Source organism: Silene latifolia, chromosome 2 (assembly GCF_048544455.1).
Source record: "Silene latifolia isolate original U9 population chromosome 2, ASM4854445v1, whole genome shotgun sequence".
Classification (NCBI taxonomy): domain Eukaryota; kingdom Viridiplantae; phylum Streptophyta; class Magnoliopsida; order Caryophyllales; family Caryophyllaceae; genus Silene; species Silene latifolia.
The window spans coordinates 183,320,020-183,335,937 of NC_133527.1; the positions used below are offsets into that span (position 1 = coordinate 183,320,020).

The 15,918-nt window shown below is 42.9% G+C and overlaps 2 protein-coding genes across 2 annotated transcripts; one reads left to right on the forward strand and one right to left on the reverse strand.

The window, feature by feature from the left end:
• Positions 1-7,779: 7,779 nt before the first annotated feature.
• Positions 7,780-9,729, forward strand: LOC141643629 (transcription factor bHLH18-like). The gene is made up of 3 exons (XM_074452858.1): positions 7,780-8,240; positions 9,064-9,450; positions 9,534-9,729. The coding sequence occupies exons 1-3, from the start codon at positions 7,866-7,868 to the stop codon at positions 9,594-9,596; spliced, it is 825 nt and encodes a 274-aa protein (XP_074308959.1). The 5' UTR covers positions 7,780-7,865; the 3' UTR covers positions 9,597-9,729.
• A 509-nt stretch (positions 9,730-10,238) lies between these two features.
• LOC141643628 (malate dehydrogenase, glyoxysomal) lies at positions 10,239-15,272 on the reverse strand. Its single transcript, XM_074452857.1, has 9 exons — positions 14,896-15,272; positions 14,481-14,699; positions 13,196-13,510; positions 11,954-12,043; positions 11,791-11,874; positions 11,242-11,277; positions 10,901-10,990; positions 10,579-10,673; positions 10,239-10,474 (listed from the first exon to the last, which is right to left on the reverse strand). Exons 1-9 carry the CDS (start codon positions 14,965-14,967, stop codon positions 10,402-10,404), a joined length of 1,074 nt encoding a protein of 357 aa, XP_074308958.1. The 5' UTR covers positions 14,968-15,272; the 3' UTR covers positions 10,239-10,401.
• Between the last annotated feature and the right edge of the window lie 646 nt (positions 15,273-15,918).

Below are 15,918 nucleotides of genomic sequence, written 5' to 3' on the forward strand. Positions count from 1 at the left end.
ATAATAATAACAATAAATAATAATAATAATAATAAATTATTAATATAACAATATTAAATATAATATTAATAATAATGAATATATTAATAAAATAATAAATATAATTTACAATGATAATAATAATAATAATAATAATAATAATGCTACTAATATTGTCATTAATCATAATAATATAATAATAAATAAATATATTAAATATAAAAATAAAAATAAAAACAATAATAATATAATAGTAATATAATAAACATAAGGGATATTCTACGGTGTACCCTCGAGTTTTTCAGTTTTCTATGTTGTACCCTTACATTTTTTATATTCTACATTATACCCCTAAACTTCTTACTTATTTCTCCATCATGACCTCAGTTAACTTTATCACAATCAATAATCTGTATTTTGACATTTATTCTGACTCATTAATGACGTATTACCATTCTGTGTGAAAAGCATTAGAAATCCTGTCCAGGCTGGCGGCTCTAGCCCGTTTTATCTCTCGGTCAGCCGACAAGAGCACCCCATTCTTCAAAGTGTTAAAGGGGAATAAAGACTTCAGCTGGGGGGAGGAACAGAGCACGACTTTCGGCAATCGAAAGCTCATCTTCAAACTCTCTCAACCCCCGTCCGTGCCGATCTTTGGGGGAGACGCTATATCTATACATAGCGATTACCTCGGCCACGGTCGGTGCCGTGATCATCGAGAAGAAGACAAACAAAGAACACGTTAGATCTACTTTGTCGACCATACATTGTTGCCCGCCGAAAGAAATTACCCACCGATCGAAAAAGCGACCTTTCTTTGTCGTCGTTGCCGCAAGGAAACCGAAACCTTACTTCGACGCACATCCCGTGACGGTCTTAACCGACCAACCATTGGAGAAGGCATTGGAAAAATTTGAACAATCCGCAGCTCATCAAATGGGCAAGAGCTATCCGGCTTCGGCATTCAATACAAGCCGAGGCCCTCGATAAAGGGACGGGCACTTGCAGACTTCCTGGCCGAGTGCACATATCAAGAAGAGCCAAACCCCGGAGTATGGGAAGTATACACCGACGGGTCCACCACGACGAACAGCTCAGGAGCCGACATCCTTATCATCAGCCCAAACGGGGACGAGTTTGAGTACGCCTTGAAATTTACCTTCTCGGCCTCAAACAACGAATCCGAATACGAGGCGGTGATAATCGGAGTCGAGCTAGCTAGAGTCGCGGGCGGAACACATCATTTTGAAAACAGATTCACTTTTAGTGGCTAATCAAATCAGAGGAGAGTACGAGACTCGAGACGACGGGATGGTAAGATACCCGGAAAGGGTAAAAGCTGACACTTCAAAATTGAAATCTTTCCGGATACAATGCATTCCAGTCTCGAGAACAACCGAGCCGACGCTCTCTCGAAGCTTGCCAGTTCAACCATCAAGAATGTCAGTCGAACCGTGCTGGGGGACATCAGGAATGCCAAAAGCATTACTGAAACCGTCGGCATGGTGGGCGACATAGAGGCCGAGACAACGTGGATGACTCCGATATTGAAGTACAAACTCATGAATGAGTTACCGGAGGACCGCAGTCTCTCACAGAAGATAAAAAGGATCGCAGCAAGGTACTTGGTGTTTGAAGGAGAATTATACAGGAGGTCCGTGGTAAGGCCACTCTTGAAATGTGTCGGCCCAGCCGACGCGGAGCTAATACTGACAGAAATTCACGAAGGCATCTGTGGTCATCACATGGGGGCAAGAACACTAGCCCACAAAGCTCTCCGAGCCGGCTACTTCTGGCCCACCATGCTTGAGGATTCCAGAGCCAAAACCAAAAAGTGCAACAACTGTCAAATGCATGCTCCGGTGATACATGCACCTTCCCGAGACTGCAGGTACTTAGTCCCCTTCCTTTTGCACAGTGGGGGATGGATCTACTAGGGCCATTTCCAACGGCATCCGGAGGAAGAAAGTACTTGATTGTCGCCGTTGACTACTTCACCAAATGGGTTGAAGTTGTAGCGGTACCTGCGAAGACCACGGCGGCCGTAAGAAAGGTAATCTGGGAAAATATCATAACTCGTTTTGGGTTACCCCAAGTCATGGTATTTGACCACGGCCGAGAGTTTTGGAGTGACACAATAATGAACTGGTTGGAAGAACTTGGTATCAAATTTGCATACTCCTCCGTCTGCCACCCACAGAGCAACGGACAAAGTGAGGCGACCAATAAAACAATCCTCAACGGTTTGAAGAAGCAAGTTGAAGACCTAAAGGGAAGATGGGCCGATGAACTACCCGGCGTCCTGTGGTCCCTTCGAACCACGGAGAAAGAAGCAACGGGGTACAGTCCATTTCACTTAGTCTACGGGTCCGAAGCAGTCCTGCCAATTGAAGCAGCGGTGCCGACATTCAGAACGACCACCTTTAACCCGGTTGAAAATGAGGAAGGTCTGAGAACCTCCCTAGACCTGGTCGAAGAAAGCCGAGATACAGCACGCCTCAACTTGGCAGTATACCAAAACCGAATGAGAAGAGCCTACAACCGAAGAGTCCACAAAAGGGACTTGAAAGTAGGGGATCTAGTCCTAAGAAAGTCGTCCGCCACCAACAAAGGAAACATTCATGGTAAATTGACGGCCAACTGGGAGGGTCCCTACAAAGTGGTTGAAGAAATGAGGCCGGATACATACCGGCTGACAGACATGGAGGGGGTGCCTTTGATGAACCATTGGAACACTGACAATCTCAGGAAATACTTTGTATAGCGGCGGAGGTGTCCAAAACAATTGTTGGCACCCCAACGCGTGTTTATATCTAATGAAAAATCATCCAAGTTTTCCATCAAAGTGTTTATCCCCTCCGTAGTCATATCGAGGTAGACGCCACGGCCCAAGCCGGGCAGTCACCCCAAGAAGTAGACGCCACGGCAGTCACTACCAGCGCAGTTGATACTCGCGAAAGCGACCAACATGCCTTAGGGACGTATAAGTACAGTTGAGACGCAATTCTAGCCGCCTCGGCCAACCGAAGGCCTGGCAGAGGAAGCGATCAATATGTCTATAGATACGAACGCTGTCGAGCCGTAACCTCTAGCCGCCTCGGCCAACCGAAGGCCTGGCAGGGGACACAACGGTCGATACGCTAACATGTTCACAACGGCGGTTGGGAAGCGCAAATCGGACGCCTCGGCCAGACCGAGAGTGAAAGAAGAAGCGACCAATATGCCAACATGTTTAAAAAACGTTAAACACAGTTGAGATACGCATTCTAACTGCCTCGGCCAGGCCGAAGGTAAAAACGAAAAAAAAGCGCTCAATTAATAACGTAAGAAGACAAGTGAAGGATTGTGATCAAAGCCCCGGCCAAGCCGAGGGCCAATAAACAAGTTTTGTTTGAAAATGATTACAAGTAAGGAGAATACAGACGACGGTCGTCCCCATAGGGATAAGCCAAAACACAACCTACCAAAGTTTTACAAAAAACAAGGAAAAGAAGAACAAAAGGTTATAGACATATCATTTGAAGCGCCAAAAAATGGCAGGGAGGAGAGGCTTAATAATTGGCCCCCGAACAGCTAAAGCTATCCGAGATGCCGGGTGAACCTGGTGACGACCGCCCGTCTCCATATGCCTGTTGCTGCCCGCCATCGGCGACGTCAGCAGTATCAACTTTGGTAGGCGACCCAGAAACTGTCTTGGCAGCTTCAGCCTCAGCAGCCTCAGCTGCCCTCATTCTCTCAGCCTCCTTCTTGGCCGCCTTCGCCTTCTCAGCATGGGCCGCCTTCTCCGCGGCCTCCTCTTCCTCCTTCTTCACCCTTGCCTCCTCAGCGGTCTTCGCCTCCGCGGCCTTCTCCTTAGCTTCAAGCTTGTCATCAAGCAGCTCGTCAAATTTTTGCCACGGAAAGGAGCCATCAAGAAAGGGCTCCCCTATCACTTCCCTGGCGGCTTCTTCGGCCAGGTCCCGGTATTGGGCGCACATGTTAGGAAGAATCTCGCTTTGGAGCGTCTCAATGTCCAACTCCCTCTGGGCGATGATAGCTATCTTATTTTGAAGCGCTTTCCCCTGGGCCTTAAACATGGACCTCCATTCCTCCCTCTTCTTAGCATTGAAGTCGGCGACGGCCTGAAGCTTGTCACGCTCCTCCAGCAGCTTAGCGGCTTCAGCCCCTGCAGTCTCAGCCTTGGCTCTCTCAGCAAGGACTGCCTTTTCAGCGTCCTCCCTAAGTTTTCTCTCAGCACGGACCGCCTCTTCAGCCTCAGCCTTGGCCCTCTCAGCTTCCTTCTCCGCAGCAGCAAGTTCGAGCCTGAGCCGATCAAGCTGTGGGGCAACTTCAGCCATGACCTTTTCTTGCTCCATAATATGAGCACCGGCCACCTCAACCCACTTCGACAGCATCCTGGACAAACTCAGGCCCTCCGACCTAATCTGGGCGGGGGTAGGCTTCGGGAAGGAGGTGACGACGGTGGCATCTTTACCACCTGTCTGCGCAGTTCGCTTCTCAAAGACGCCGTTCAACAAAGGTGTCCCGGAGACGGCGGCGGTTGATCTACAAAAAATTCAATCAAAGCATCCATGTCAACATTCATGGACATACCAAAGAGCCTGTCATCAGGAACGCCTAATGAACCGGCTAAGTCTGAGCCACAGGATAGATCTGTACCAGGCTTGGCCTTCTTGGCCGCAGGACCCATTTCTTTGCCGGCCTCGGTAGCAGTAGTAGCAGTAGCAGCAGCGACAACAGCAGCGGCAGTGGCAGTCTCTTTTCTCTTGCGGAAGAGAGGAGATTCCACTGCCAAGGTGACCTCCTTCTCGGTAATATCAACGATCTCCACCGTCTCCTTTTGGACTGAAGGGAGTGGAGGTGGAACTGATGTTGACGCCGTCGCCGCCGAAGACTTTGTTTTCCGCGTTCGGCGCGGTATGTTACCAGCAACCTTCGCCTGGGCCGCCGTCGTATCTAAGCCCTTCAGCTGCTGATCCATGAGATCATTTGGCGCCGGTCTGCGATCACGGGTCTGGGCCTTAGGATGCAAATCAACAACTTGCTTGTCCTTACCAAGTCCCATTCTCCTAAGGATATCTTCAGACAGATCCAGGCCAAAACGGTCTGCAAAGGAAACGAAACAAGGGTTAAGTAGAAGAAATAAATCAAAATTCAAAAAACAGAAACACTAAAAGCAGAGATGGGCCTCACACCGACCCCACTCACCCCGTTCGAGGGCCGGTATGAGGCCGACGTGGCAGAGCAGCTCATCCTGAAGAATGATCGCGTCGGGGCATCCATCCTTCGGCATCCCATTCTTCTCGACCTCAAATGACCTCATCGCCCGCTTCTCATCCGCATTAAGAGGGACCTGTGGCGTCCATCTTAAGCTTACTCCGGAGACCCATTTGTCATGCTCCCCTTACTCTCGCACCGCAAATTGACGCGGTCTTTGGAAGGACCGGGCAAATGGATAATCCTCCGGAACCTCAACGTACACCCACCGCGGCTTCCGGTCCTTGCGGGAAGAAAGCTTATCAACGGAGACGTAACCCGCTCCGTCGCACGCCGTACCACCCAACGCGACCGGGGGCCGACGGCCGAAGGTGATGAAGCCGCGGAATAAGTTAACCGTTGGGGCCTCCCCCTTGAAAAGGCAGAGCCACACAAAGCCGACTATAGTCCTAATGGCCAACGGGTGCAGTTGGGCCACGGCGACGTTCATGACTTTAATTATGGCCATAACGTATTCATTCAGAGGAAACCGGAGCCCATACTCCAGGTGTCTGATGTATACGCCGATCTGACCGGAGGAGGGCAACAGACGGCCCGACCCTCTCTAGGAATAACAATCTTATACTCCCTGCCGAAGGAGAAATGATGTTCGAAGAAGTCGGGACCGAACAATCGGCAAATTTGTGGGTCCAAGCACGGTCAGGGCCGACCTTACAGGCGTCGCCGTGATCCAGGACGTACGGCCTCTCGTCATCAGGATGAGCCCTTTCCTCATCATCACCGTCATCATCAACATCATCATCATCCTCCCAATCCTCCAGAGCTTTTGGATCAACTTCAGGGGAAGGAGACCTAGGGCCCCCAGACCTTAGCGGAACGGCGGCTAGTGCCTCCTCTTCATCAAGACGCGACGGGGAACCCCCCGGCGCAGTATTACTAGGTCCGGCATTAGCAGAAGACATGCTCACAACAAAAACTTAAAACGATTAAAAAGTTGGTAAATTTGTTTGTTTACCTTGAAGAAAAAGTGCTACGCCGAAGTAACGATTCTGAAGATTAGAAGAGAAAGAAACCCTTGAAAATCTAAGAAAGAAAATTTTTTGAGAAGATGAACTTTGTGCGGAAAATTAAGGGGCATACTGCTCTATTTATAGAGCAAAGCCCACAAAGACGGACCAATCAGGGCAAAGCCCATGAAGCGTCAACCAATCAACAACGAGACACATGTCAAGCATGCAGCCATGAAATGTCAATCGACAAACAGTTACAAAACTTCTTCAACACGCTCCTTGACAGAATGTCAATCGACGTATTTTCTTCAACACGCCCCTTGGTATCTACTTGCCAAACGGCCCGCTGATTCATCCAAGCTTGGCAGCACCGGCTGGGGGCAATCAAAAGCACACGGCACCCACAACCTCGGTCTCGGCCAGCGCCACTTTCTTTTCCACATCTGATGTCCATTACACATCCATGTGGAGGGGGGATATGATACGGTACGGCCTAAAGCGTAACCAAGCCGAGGTAGAAGAAGCGGGCGAGTAAAATTTGAACTTGCGCGAGAATACGCTCAACACTCATCGAAGGTCCATACCACGGCATAGACTACGCTGGGGGCAAATTGATGGGGCATATTCTCGCACCCGCCGACCGAGTCAACATACCGAGCAAGGTCAAAGATATCCACAAAGAAGTCAACGACTTAGACTGACCTTAACCGACGCGACTGTCGGCTGTCTCTTGGGTCTCATTGTGTGACAACTAGCCACCGGGGCACATATCCGCGTACTCATATCCAAGACCCCTCGGCATGGAGTCAACAGGGCCCGCCGGCCTGCCATGGGTCCCTCGGCCGAGGGTAGATCAGTCTTTCCACCTGCTAGCCACTTGGCCACTACGTGACAAAAGGTGAAAGTCTATAAATACTGTTCAACCCTCATTGAGGAAAGGATCCAGAATCTAACCTAAAACTCACTATTCATCTGGTATAAACTCCTTTATCTCTCTACAATATACTTTGTCAAGTAACATACAACTTAATCCCTTTAAGTTCACTGACTTGAGCGTCGGAGTGAGTACGCTCGGTGCAAAGCCGAGCCCTCAGTTTGTTCATCGTTTCAGGAGAGACCGAGAGGAAGAGTCAAGGCAAGAAAGGACATCCATTCACCAAGCTCGCGTGGTAAACAACACTGCTCTGGAATTACACCCGGAACAACTTTTAATAAGCACAAGTTACTATTAAAAACCTCAGTTATAATTCAGGAAATAATAATGGAGATTTGATGAATTTTTAGTTAGATTCGTATGCTATTTGGTGGGTTAATGGGTAATTCGGCAAATTAATAAGTAAATGAGTAGGCTATCGTGTAATTGGAATATTAAATAAACGATTTAATAGGTTAATTAAGAAATTAACACATCAAAGACATTAAATAGGGGCATAGTATAGACTAATGTATATAGTTCAGGGGTACACCATAAAATTTCAAAAATGTAGGGGTATACCATAGAAAATCGAAAAGCATGAGGGTGTTAAGCAAGACTAGCTTTGTCCGGCTTTTGTGTGTTATTCTATATATCACTCCACTAATCTTTTGATACATCACTCGTTGCAAATAAAAAATTATACAGCAAATATGCTGAAGAGTTACTCTTATCACTAGGAAAACATGGATGATGATCCAGTGCTATTACAAGAGTTCGTAGGAGACTGTTTAGTGGACTATCAACCCGAAAACATGGCGGGTCTTCTGGAGGATCCGGAGCTCCAGAGCTACATTCTTTCAGCAGGCTCAGAATGCAACTCACCAACAGTTGCAGCAACAGTAGTTCCTCAACAACAACAGCCTACTGACTACTTATCCGGTCCCAGCAATGCTGATGTAAGCCAGAAGCGTCCACGTCGTGGGACCACCAAAACGACTAACCGACCTCGGAGGGAGCCTGATGAATGTCATAACCATATCATGGCTGAACGTCAACGTCGTCAGAACCTTAGTCAGCGCTTTATTGCATTATCTGCTCTTATCCCTGGCCTTAAAAAGGTACTCTTCTTCGACTTGTTCCATACAATTTTCATTATAGGTTTCTGGAAAACGGGTCGGGTCGGGTTTTCGAGTCGGGTAGGATTTGACAGGTCTACTTGTAAGCCTAGGCTAATTCGAAAAGAAAAGTCAAATGAGACTAATTCACTGAAGCGAAGGGAAGTAAACTTGGCCAAACTGACCCGACCAGAACCCGAATTGATGACCTGAAACCTGAATTGACCCGATCCTAATGTTTATTATCGCAAACTGACCGTTACCCTCCAATAATGACCCAAACCTAAAATTACCCGACATACAAGCCATCCCGACTTAATGAAAACAGAACGACAGTCATTAACTCACCATAGGCTAATACAGAGAGAAAAGTGGGACGGCTTTGTTTGGTAAAACTAACTGAAAAGATACCTGAATTCTGAAAAGGTAGTTGAAAATTAAGAGCTGATAAAGTAACTGATTATATGAAAAATGTGTTTGCCAAATTAACTGAAAAGATAGCTTATTTTGATGAAATGACAAAAAAGATATAATAACTATTTAATATTATAGATTAAAGGAGCAAAAATAGAACATAAATTAGGATCAGTTACCTGAAATCCCAAATGCTACCCTAGGTAGCATTTCATTTCAGGTAGCTTATTTGGGCAAATAAGGTACTTGCCAAACACATACAAAAATATATGCTACCTGAAATTTTGGTCAAATAAGCTATTTTGACCAAATAAGGTACCTGAAATGTAACGACGGAAAAGAGGTTATTCTAGCTTAACCAGAAACGTAATGAATTGCTTATGTGCCTATTTTGTTCTGCTAATTTGCTCAGATGGATAAAACCTCAGTTCTTGGTGAAGCTATAACCCACATGAAGGAACTCAAGGAAAAAATGAAAATCCTAGAGGAGGAAAATGCTAAGAAGGCGGTTGATTCAGTGGTGGTGGTAAGGAAATCCCGAGTTACTACAGTCGAAAATGAAAGCCACTCGTCGACTAGCCATAGCAGTCCTGCTAGTTGTCTAACAAATGATGACCAACTCCCTGAGATCGAAACTCGATTTCTCGGCACAACAGTGGTGATTAAGATACGTTGTCAAATGCAAACTGGTGTTCTCCCTAAGATTATGAATCATATTGAAAATCTCAATCTGTTAGTGACCACCAGTAATAGCATGCCTTTCAACAATACTACTCTTGATATAAACATCGTGACTCAGGTAATTTTACTCATTAAACTGTGGTGATTAAGATATATTACGAACTCGAGACTTATATGGGTTATACATTGTCAATTCTTCAGATGGAACCGGATTTCGACATGAGGCCCGAAGATGTTGTTGCAAATCTACGTTCAATCTTCTGATGTGTTGTAGGAGTTTGCAATCTCCGATTCATTCCGGCTTTAATTTCAAAATCTGTACTTTTGATTTTTGAATGCAATAAACATACGTTCCTCTTCAAATTCAATAAGTTCAAGTATAGTTTCAATTTTTTGAGTGCTTTTCTCCCAAGGACGGTTTTATGTAGTACAGTAGGATCGTTTTATTTGATTGTGAATCGTACCTAGCTGATAACAGTATCGTTTTAGTTGATCGCGGATAATTCAATAAGTCCAGTCTTACAATTGCCGTACCGAGTCACCAAGCCATTCGAACCGTACGATGCCTAGGACCCAAGACTCTGACTGCACAAAGGAAAGGACAGTTGGTCACAGATGTAATTTGGGTGGCAATAATTGGACTGAGCCATGACAAGTTGACAGCAGTCCAACTGGCACACGACGTAGAAAATAGCCGGGCCAAGTATCATGTCATTTGGCCCTCGAAAACCCAGTTTTGATCCCGAAAAAAGCCAGGCCAAGTATTATGTCATTTGGCCCTCGGATACCCAGTTTTTATGACACAAGCGGATTTTGTCCTTGGATTAGCAACTTTTATACGAATTTTAAAGTAAATGAGATTGAAGGAGATTCGAGCTACAGAAATGGTGGAATTTGCCAGCAGTGTGAAAGAAATAGCCTTAAGAGCCAGAAAACAAGATGACCTTCCTTATGAGTATTAACTTTTACACGGATTTATCATGATTATACACTAATTATGTACGACAGGGGAAAAAAAAGTTATACACTGTTTATTTCAAATACATTAGACAAACAGGAGAGTAGCGAATCACTTGTTCATGAATGCAACACCCTTCTCAATGCTTACTGCTAGCTCTTTCTTCGCTTTCTCCAAGCCAACCCTATCATATTCACGGGCAAAAGTTTAATAACTACACAAACCAAACGAAACTAAATGCAAGAAACAAACAAGGCAAATATAAAACATAGTAAAGTAATAAAATACCTCTCGTACTCATTTAGAGGACCTAGTGGGAAAATCTCCTCAGCTCCACTTCGACCCAACCTTACTTTCGTGGCAAAGAATGGTAACTCCGTCACCTGGAACAAATATTGCCCTTACTGCCTCATGAATCCAATGTAAACTTCCCAGTGGATTTTAATAATTTCACCAACAACGGAATTTCTAAGTTTAACCATGGGACCTATCGTCTCTACATGGCCTCAGTTCTAACCTCTAGACCAAGACCTTATTGGTAGAGTAAGTGCACAAGTATGGCAGTGCACAAGAAAGAGATATAAGGGGAAAAATGGAAAATATAGCATACCTGAGAGTCAACGAACGCACACTCAATTACACCAGCATCTCCCCTCAAGCCACGGAGGCAAGCATCAGCAAATTTGACAGCAGCATATGCCTGGAGTTTGAAGAAACCCATCAGATTTAAGTATTAGAGTGAAATAGCTTCTAGACACAAAGAAGAGTACTTTTATTCAAACAAAGTTTGTAATGTGCCATTATGATGGCTCTCACTATTAGCATTGTCAGGCAACAATTTATGTTGGACATCGTAGTTAAAAGTCAAAAGTTGTCACAATCGCTTTCGAAAAGTTTGGTTCTGCACTGTGCAAATCATTTTTGGAGATAAGAAACTTCAAAAAGACCAACCATTGATAGTGTTGCTGATCCAGCTCCAGCTTTTGCCTGCAAAAGACAGTATAATAATCAAAACCAGAGAGACAATTACGACAAGCTAACCTAACAATCTAACATGATTTAACAACAAATTTGATTCTCGTATAGGACTGACAAATTAAATACGGAGTATAATATGCTAACCGAATCTAAAACGTTTCGCATATCTTCAAAACTTCCGAGAAAAGTTGAAGCAATGAAAGTTTTTGTCATATAAACTTAGGTCGGACTACAATGGGACACCGGCCCACCAGGAATACACTTTTACAGTGTTTTACTACAGCGATTAGTTGCGAAAATCAAGATTGTTCCAATTTAGAACAGTAATTTGGTTATAACTTCAGCCATAATCACTAAATCAATATTCAATGGGGAAGAAATCCTACTTAAGATCTACTACAAGAATAGCCTATCTATAGTTAAATAAAACAATCGGGTAAAGTGGTAAACTATGACACACAGCGTGAAAAACAGCTGTCAAAATTTGAAAATGTGAAGCCTAGTTAAGGGAATGATACAAACCTCAACAACTTCAGTTCCACCATTTTGAATGCGGTCGGTCAGATAATTGATTTCTTCGGGAGTGAAACTACAAGGTGGCTTAACCTGTATGCAGGGAAAATAAATAAATATAATAATCTCAGTAAACAGAATCATAGCAGAATATGCATTTTTATTATCAAACCTGGGACAACAGAGGTAAAATTGTAACACCAGCATGGCCTCCAACAACAGGAACATCAACCTCTCTGGGATCAAGGTTCAAAACTTCAGCCTGGAAAAGGAAGATAGAAAAATCAAGGCTCGTGCATGAGATACCATCAAACCCGAACAAAGTGAGTTTATTTCATCAAAAATGATCAGAAATTCAGAAACCAGAGATGAGAGCAACTGTAAAAAGGGGTAGATGTAAGAAGTCAACTAATGCTTTCTTATGGACCACTAAAGCCAAATCAGAAGAAACATCCTTATTTTGGTCAAGAAGCCAGTACGATATAACATCTTATACACAAATGGAAGCCGTTCTCTTCACAGTAAAATTGAAGAAAGTCTCAATGCTTCAATCTCATCTGAAATGTTCTGATGATGTCCATACTTGCACGATGAAGCATAAAATATTGCTATTGAGTTAACCTTAAATTACAAATAATCACATCAACCTTACACTAAAGTGTCCATTCTAAACAACTGTATTATGCTTGAGATGGATTAAGTGAAGCTCAGGCAAATATCCAGAAAACGAAAAAAATAATACAGTACTCCATAATATTTAATACAACATTAACCCAGTGCCTCAAAGGCTCCCACAAATTGGAGGGAAGGGGGGGTGGGGGGGGGGGGGTCGGATGTACGCAGCTTTAGCCTTGTGTTAGCAACACAAAGAAGTTGTTTCCGAATGATCCAAGATGAAAATTGCATCGGGAAATGCATCGAGGACCGCTACTTCATAAGATGGAAAAAAAAAAAAAAAAAAAAAAAAAAAACAGCCACCTTAGTGAGCCATTTTGATTTATTCCATCATAACCCAGAACCAAAGAGTAATGTCTTCGGCTCCATTGGAAATATGAAAAAAAGTAATAATATTAATTATACATAAAATATGTCTTTAAATATAAAGAAGATTAGGTATAAGTACTCCATTCAGCTGAGTGACACTTTCAGTATACCATGCATAGCGTGTCAAGCTTAGATTATGGTTCATATCAAGTGCACTAATGTCTGATGAGTGTGCAGCAGTGCACTTGACCCATAACTTATAAGGCTGAACAAGAACAGGTGAGGGAACTGGAAATCAGAAGAACCAGTAACAAGAAACAAGAAACTGAAGCATGAAGATGTGATTGTAACAACAATCACATGATAGAGAGAAAAGAGAATGTTTCATGACTGTCTAAACTTGACAGAAATTAGAGAGATGAAAGCATACCACAAAAGTGTTGGCCCTGACAACATCAAGCATAGTCACACCAAGCAGGCGCTTTGGGTCGTAGATACCAGCCTTCTTGAATACCTGTGCAGCAATAGGAACTGTAGAATTCACAGGATTGCTAATCAAGTTAACGACTGCTCTAGGACAACACCTGGCAATTCCTTCACAAAGTGTCTTAACAATTCCAGCATTGATGTTGAACAAGTCATCCCTAGTCATCCCTGGTTTTCTTGGAACCCCAGCTGGAATGATGATCAATTCCATTCCTGTTAAAGCTTCGTCTAGTTTATCTTTCCCAACGAACCCACGTACCTACAATGTAACACACAAATAAGTTCAAGTTCCACGAAAAAAATAGCTAATCAATGTCTATAGGGATTTACATTGACATAAATATAATTGTCAGAACGAAGGCAGGGAATAGAAACAAGTCTGCGTAGAGAGGAAATGTTGAAAAGGTGAATTCCTGCTACGAGGAACTTAATCTTAGTGGGACAAATTAGGATTGTTCCATGTTTCTAACTACATGTCAGTAATGTCACCATGCCATCTCTATTGACCAAATTTGATTTTAGTGGTAAAATATTATTGCTTTAACAGATACTTTCAAATAAAAGCGAAACTCTGTTGCCCTACATTTTAAATTCAAGAAAACCGTTCCAGGCTAAGATAGAAGTGAATGCAAATTATATATTTTTGCATCATTATGAGCTTAATCTAACATCAACCAATCATCTCTTAAATATTATCCCTCCACACTCGAGAAATTCTAACATCAGTCCATCAACACTCTTTTTTTTTCCATCTCAATTGAGCAGATGAATGTCTATCACTCACACGTACGCAACCTTACCCTCAATAGATTCAAGTAGGCCCGAAAAAAACTATCCCCATTTTCTTTTCTTTTTTCCCTTTTTTTTGAAATGATTAGCTAACCTGCAATCGCTGCCTTCCTCAAAGTCTAGAAGGCATGGCATAAACCTAACCGACAAGATTGCTCTTGGATGAGTCAAACTAGAAAACCTAGGGAATTTCACCCAAATTTTAACCACTCGATTCCTCGCCCTTATGGGCAACTACCCCCATTTTCTTTATTTGGCATATCCAAATGAAACTCTCTATTTCTAAACTTGACAACATTTTTGCATCTAAAGTGTCTTTCAACTTACAATTTGACTTATCAAATGATCTACCTAGTCAACACTTTAGAATATCGATTATCGAAAGTAAATGGGGCAATTCCAAATAATTCAATCCAAAAATAGAAACACTGGTAACATACCACGGCACCAGTATCCATATGACTAATATCAGCGGTAACACCAGGAGTATTAACGACATCGTATAAATGAAGAACAGAAACAAGTGGATTCATCTTCATCAACATTGACAATGGTTGACCAATTCCACCGGCTGCGCCAAGTATCGCCACCTTGAATCCCGGTGCTGCCCCCTTTCCCCGACAATTTGCCCGACCAATGTTCGATCCTCCTTCCATCACCTGCCAATCAAATTCTTACACCTCATCATCATCATCATCACAATAATTTATCATCACTCCCTCCCTCCTTCCCTCCGTTCAAGCAAATTTCATTCATTTGATTAAAATACGCCTCACATATATCGAACAAACGTATGAAACTACTAAATAATTAAATAAAAAAAATGGAAGGAAGAAAAATGGGAAAAATTAGAACCTGGAAATTGGGAGGAGAGAGGTGAGCGGCGATTCGGGCGATTCTTTGATTAGCTTCGGAAGTGCTCTGCATGATTGATTGATGATCAATCGGTTGATTGATTTAGGGTTCTTGGTGAAATTGATTTGGGGATTTATTTAGAGATGATCTGGGAAATAATTAATGGTGAAGGGGTATGGTATGGGCCAGTTTTCTTATCCTTATGAGTTATTGTGTGTTTTGAAAGGAGTGTTAAGGGTAACAAGTCCAAAGTGGTTTCAGCCTTCCAAAATTTTATGGTTCTTAGCAATTTCATCTTCTTTGTCATCACTTTCTTGATAATGTGTTTCATGGTTTATTTCTTCCAAGGTTACAAGAATTTTAGATTTTGTCAATACAAATTCTTATACGAGACGATTTTAGATTGGAATTATGTACCGGTCTGATTTTGTTACTTAGGATTATTTGTTAACGGTTTTGTGGTCAAAAAAGATATGTCGGTAGAACTCTAGGTAAGGTTTTCATTATTTCGATGACTAGAGCTAGACGCCTAGAAGTAAAATACGGGATATGTGATTCATACTTAGGGTCAATACGTAGGTAAGGTAAGGTAAGGTAAGGTAAGATAAGTTGTTCATGTATGCGAGATCTAAGGATGTTTGGTTGTATGAGGATTTTAAAGGAAGGATTATGACTTTTAATGGTGGGTGAAAGTAGTCATATTTTGATACCAAACTTTTGAATGGAAGTCAGTCTTATGTGTCTAATTGAATATTAATCTTAATAGCTTAATTAACTTAAAGTAAATAACATTATAACTTTATAAGTATATGGCTATGAGTATATTGTAATTTGCGTATGGCATTATCGTAATTTGCGTATTGAACATGAAAAGCCCCTTTAAGGTGGAGCATCACTCAAAGGCATGGTAACGTGAACCAAAATATATCTCGTCTACGCATCTAAAATCTACTATTATGTCACTATATCAACTCGAAAATGCAAAGTTCAATCGAATAGAAATAGAAGAAACTATTGAGACCT